Source organism: Podarcis tiliguerta, assembly GCF_965153285.1.
Source record: "Podarcis tiliguerta genome assembly, chromosome: 7".
Classification (NCBI taxonomy): domain Eukaryota; kingdom Metazoa; phylum Chordata; class Lepidosauria; order Squamata; family Lacertidae; genus Podarcis; species Podarcis tiliguerta.
The window spans coordinates 68,970,397-68,976,396 of NC_139540.1; the positions used below are offsets into that span (position 1 = coordinate 68,970,397).

The following is a 6,000-nucleotide window of genomic DNA, read 5'->3' on the forward strand; positions in this document are numbered from 1 at the left end:
CAGGCACATGGGGAGAGAAGATGGAGGGGAAACATTTGTGTGGTGAGGCCCTGGGCCCCACAGTTCTCTCAGAAATAAGCACACAGACATGAATATGTTAGGTTAATGGGATAAATTAGCCCACAACTTTATTGGTTACAGATGTGAGCGGTTTGGCTTAGGGAATTGGATGAAACAAGACTATATCCTGACTCCTGCCAGTCTGCAGGGGTCCGGTAAGGGTCAGCCACTGATAGCGGGAGCCCTATGATATATATCAATTGAGCACCCCCAGGGTCACCAATGGGGTCGTGGCACGGCCCTAGCCCTTGCCCAGGCTTTGGGCAGGAACCACACACCCGGATCCCTTTAACGGGATACCCTTAACATGGAGGGTCAGGCCAGAGGCAACAACTGCCCCTCCCACGACAAGGCTTACCTAATACCTAACCTTACAAAGTTGTGAGGATTGCTACTAGGTAGGCGAAAACCAAATGGCTGGTGCCAATTTGCCAAGTGGAAAAATTCATACCTGGCCCCAACAACCAGGCAACCAACATTAGTCATAGCAAAGCCATAGTCAAGCAATGCAAGAAAAGAGGGTGGGTGGGCTGGGAGATCCGAGAGAGGAGACAAATGGAGGCTGCCCTCCCCAGCCGCACTGTGGTTTAAATGCCACATGGCCATGCCCCCCGGCTAACCTGATTGGTCAGCCAGGGGACGTGACAAGGCGGCTGGGAGTCCTAGGGATGTGGGCAGCATCCCTCTGCCCACAGCCAGGTCACTGGGAGGTCTCGGGTTGCCGCCCGCAACACAGCCCCCCCAAAAAAACAACAACAACAGAGCCATTTTCTAAATACATTTTCTTTACAAATTTGCATTTTTAGACATACATTATATTTATTTGGGGGTGAGTACTGCTTCAGAACATCGAGGAATGATCTCTTCAGGGAAGCATGTCTGGTGCCACGACAACTTTCAGACACTAATAAACTCTTTCTTACCCATGCTTCTCCTCCCCAGCCTTCTGCACTGTTCTGGGGCTTTTCCCAACTTCCCAGAATCAATTTAGGGGCAGGCATGGTGGGAAAGGAGAGGAAGCAAAGCCTTGTTGTGTTAGTGGGACTTGGCACTAGCACAACTGTGGCACTAACTTAGTCATGTTCATCAACGTCAATGGATCTCCCCTTCAGTAAAAGTTCACTGACTACCACCCAATAATTAACATTATAGTTTGTTTCGAAGGGCAGAAAGCAACCCATCACCAAAGGAATGTAAGTGCAGCTGAAGATGAACTAAAAGCACCCTGGCATGTTGCGTCGTTTCCTGCTGTTTAATGCAGCAATTAAATTTATGATGAGCTTTTACAAGTTCATAAAAAGTCCCAAATACAAATGCAGAAGAAGCCACTTCTCTAATAAGAGGGCACCTCCTCCAAGGATCATGCTTTTAACTGTTGAAGTATGAAACTTGATGTGTTGCCCATAACAACAACAAAGAAGAGTGCTAAAGGGGGATAACTGAATAGACTGAAGAGCCAGGGAGAGTATTATTTGTAGTGAAGGCAAAAGGGAAGTGCCAAGGTTCTCGAAAACTTGTTTGTGAAAACAGCACGAGTAGAATAGACCATGCACATTTATTAGTCGACTTGCTTCAGCAACATCCTCACTACAATATAACCTTGGTTGAGTCATTTGGTACCGACGGGCACCAAATGCATGCAGTGGGTTCTGAGAGCGGACCAGCTAGCTTTCCCTCCTAAATGCCAGCAGAGGTGCCACCCCACCTGATGATGCTCATAGGTGCATAGGAAGCTGCCTGATATTGAGTCAGACCATTGGTCCGTCTTGTTCAGTGCAGTTTACACCGAGGACCAGAAGTTTCTCGTCCATGAGGCTAATTAGACCCTTGAGGCCTCCCCACTTGGCCCACAAGGCCATTTTGCCCGGACACTGAGGTCCAGCACCGAGGGCCTTCTGGCGGTTCCCTCGCTACGAGAAGTCAAGTTACAGGGAACCAGGCAGAGGGCCTTCTTGGTAGTGGCACCCGCCCTGTGGAACGCCCTCCCACCAGATGTCAAAGAGAAAAATAACTACCAAACTTTTAGAAGACATCTGAAGGCAGCCCTGTTTAGGGAAGCTTTAATGTTTAATAGGTTATTGTATTTTAGTGTTTGTTGGAAGCCGCCCAGAGTGGCTGAGGAAACCCAGCCAGATGGGCAGGGTATAAATAAATTATTATTATTATTATTATTATTATTATTATTATTATTATGACCAAGCCATGCCTACCTGACCTACAAAGGGGCTGCTCTCCCTGCTCATTCCACTTGCCACTGAAGGCAAATGACCATAATGGTCACGAATCCAGGATTGGCACAGTCCATAAGAAATCCAGTTGCAGCAGGCTTATCTTAAACTTGGCAATAACTTATAATAAGACTAGACCTTAACACTATAGCATACAGAACAGAACACCACACCAGAACAAAGAGATATAAAGAGAAAGTGTGAAACCCAGGCTCCTCCTGGCCTGACTATTATAGTCAGCATGACCTTGACGGAAAGGATAACAGAACCAGTTTAAACCAGCTGTACTCAGCTTCCCAGAAGGAATAACCCAAACATCAGAAACCTTCTGCCTGTGTCTTTCTCATTGAAAGAAACCTTCCAGAACACTCTTGAACTACGTAGAATAGGAAAGACACATCAGGCCAATACTTTCTGTACCAAGAAATACAAACTGACAGTACTCACCATACCCTGTTCCATTTACACTTGACTAAACCCTTTACACATTACCCACCCCCTCACCTATCCCCGCACAGCTTGCCACAAACCCTTTAAAAGGAGGGGCAGGCACTCTGGAAAATGGTTTTCTGAATCATCTCCCTCCTCCATTAAACCTTGCCATATCAATGTTTAATAGAGGGAGAGAAGCACCTCACAGAGCACTCTGCCAAACCATTCTTTGAAGTGCCTTCCCCCTCCATTGAACCTTGATGCAGCTACATTTAACAAAGGGTGGGAGTAGCTTTACAGAGCAGTTTGCCAAAGTGCACTCTGCTTCCATGAAACCTCACTGCACACATGTGCAGCCAACCCTCCTCCATTAAACAGTTCCAACATGCTAGAGTTGGTGTGGCCACCAACTGGCAAACTACAGCATGATGACAGCCTTACATTTTAATGTATAGAGGGAAATATAGGATGTTGAGTGTGATGCAGGTAAAACAAACAAACTGGCTAAGTTCAAATAGCAATTGAAATTTTCCAAAGACCTACAATCTGCTGATTGTCAGATGGCACAAACAATATTAGCCTGAAGAGGGCACTGTGCATATGTAGATGTGCACCTATATGGCTCCTTCAGGCGGAAGGGGGACCTTTTTCAGTGTTATTGTCCCACGGAGGGAGTCTGTGCACACAAATTGACACCGATTGCACATCAATATCTAGTGAGACTGTCAGGACTCACTTCAGGACTTCAACAGATAAATCCTATGGTTGCATACTCATAAGTCTGATTGAATTCGGTGAGCTTTACTCTTGATAAGCATATACAGGCATACCTTGGAAGTCAAGCAGAATCCGTCCAACTTCTGAAATGTTAGGAAACCAAGGCGCGGCTTCCACTTGGTTTCTGATTGCGCAGACGCGCCAGAAACAACAGTGGAAGCCATGTCAGGTGATTGGCTTCCCACCAAAAAAGCGTTCGAAAACCGAAACACTCACTTCTGGTTTTTGATTGTTCGGGAGCCAGAATGTTCAACTCCCAAGGCGTTCAGGAGCTGAGGTACGACTGTATATGATTGAAGACCTAGCTCCTATTAATTTTAATGGGAGAGTCAAGCGCACACCTATTGTGATCAATGAGGCTTTTGAACTGCTTTGTCTAGGTGATGCCCTTTTAATTTGCTTTTCAGTATCCACCTGCTTATTTAGCCTGTTATGTTTGTTTGTTTGTTTGTTTCAAATTCTAGACTGCTTTTTATTTTTAATAAATATCTCAAAGCTGTTTGACTGTTCCTTACTTGTCTTTGTTTGCTCCCAGTTTTAGTCGTGCTGTTTGCCGCAATGAAGCGGCAGAGGAAGAAAGAGCCCTTGATCATTTCCAAGGATGATGTCCGAGACAATATTGTGACCTATAATGATGAAGGAGGTGGCGAAGAAGATACTCAAGCCTTTGACATTGGCACGCTAAGAAATCCCGAAGCCAGAGAAGAAAGCAAAATGAGAAGAGATGTGATGCCAGAAACTATCTTCCAGATAAGGAGAACTGTGCCACTGTGGGAGAACATTGATGTCCAAGATTTTATCCATCGAAGGCTAAAGGAAAATGATTTGGATCCAACGGCACCTCCTTACGATTCTTTAGCAACATATGCGTATGAAGGGAACGATTCAATAGCAAATTCGCTTAGCTCTTTGGAATCACTCACTACAGATGGTGGCAACCAAGATTACGATTATCTCAGTGACTGGGGACCTCGGTTTAAAAAGTTGGCAGATATGTATGGCGGAGATGAGAGTGACCAAGACTGACATCCCGATCCAGGGATCCCAAGCGCAGATGAAAGGTTCCATGTGGTGAGCCAGATCTGCCCCATCCTTCTCAGTGACAATGGCTCTGTGCGTCCAGCCCCACTAAATATCTGCAGAGCATTCCTCAAGGTTGTAGAGAATGGGAGCAGTCCTACATAAGGAAGGGGCTTGCGTGCTTACACTGGAGACCGGGCAGCCTTGGATCATGGCCTAATAATAGCATTTTGTGACTTGGTCAGTGTTGATGGGATTAATGCCTCTGTATCTAGATAAAAGTGGCCTACATTCTCTTACTTGGAAAAATACAAAAATAGGTGTTTGTCTTAGTAAGGGTTTGCTTAACAAGTCTACGTGAATGAAACTGGTTAGATTTTATAATTGCTATTTTAAGACAAAACTATATTTCACCCTCTCTGCCTAAGATGTTGGAAAGAAGATACTCAGCACTTATGAAAAGATACCTAAAAAGGCTTTTTGTGCCTTTAATAAACAAGTTGGAAAGTATAACTTTTTTTTCTAAAGGAACACTTTGCTTCACTTTTCCTATGGCTGTCTGGGACAATATGTACCCATCTTATAATCTGATTACACCTTAAAAATAAGAATGAATATTACTGCCATATTTATTGAGTAAAAGAATGTCTGTGTGTTGATTCATGATATTTTTATATATGTATATTTATATTTTTGTATTTTTATTAAATAAATTAGTATTGATAAACAGATGGCTGGTTTCATTTGCTCAACATGTGGGATGCTTGAGTCAATGATAGGAAATGCATATTTTAGCCTTTCCCAACCCAACCTGGTGCTCTTCACATGTATTGGACTATGACTCCCACAGCCCTAGCCGGCATGACAAATGGTCAGGGATGTTAATCAACCAATTCCAAAATATCCAAAGGGCACTAAACTAGGCCAGTGTGTTGTAACCATTTGTGGGAGGCATGTTGCTTTGATTTTCAGAGGTGTGAATTAGACGTAAATAGTTCCTGTTCTCAGGACACCCCAAGAATAATTGGACTGTGTTGTGGAACTAGTCTCCACTTTGAGGTTTGTTGTCTAGCAAAGACCAATAACAGGTAGCAAAGCAGAAAGGATTTATTCTTGCATTTATTCTTCCATCTACCTGGCTGTGCAGACAATTGAGCCTATCTGCAGGTCACATTTTTTTAAATACAGTGGTACCTGTATTTACATACAGCTTCAGGTTATATACGCTTCAGGTTACAGACTCTGCTAATCCATAAATAGTGCTTCAGGTTAAGAACTTTGCTTCAGGATAAGAACAGAAATCGTGCTCCGGCAGCACGGCGGCATCAGGAGACCCCATTAGCTAAAGTGGTGCTTCTGGTTAAGAACAGTTTCAGGTTAAGAACAGACCTCTGGAATGAATTAAGTACTTAACCCGAGGTACCACTGTAGTTCCCCCCAGTGCTTTTTTTCTGGGGCGGCTCATTACTGGCACTTTTTTTTT

General features: G+C 44.2%; 1 protein-coding gene across 1 annotated transcript in view; it reads left to right on the forward strand.

Annotated features, from left to right (window-relative positions):
- The window catches only part of LOC310681523 (cadherin-9-like), a 137,906-nt gene extending 132,738 nt beyond the window's left edge, over positions 1-5,168 (forward strand). The window contains exon 12 of the mRNA XM_083449425.1: positions 4,033-5,168. Within this exon, the coding sequence (XP_083305551.1) occupies positions 4,033-4,523 (491 nt within the window). The 3' untranslated portion in view covers positions 4,524-5,168. The remainder of the gene's footprint in view (positions 1-4,032) is intronic.
- Positions 5,169-6,000: the final 832 nt, after the last annotated feature.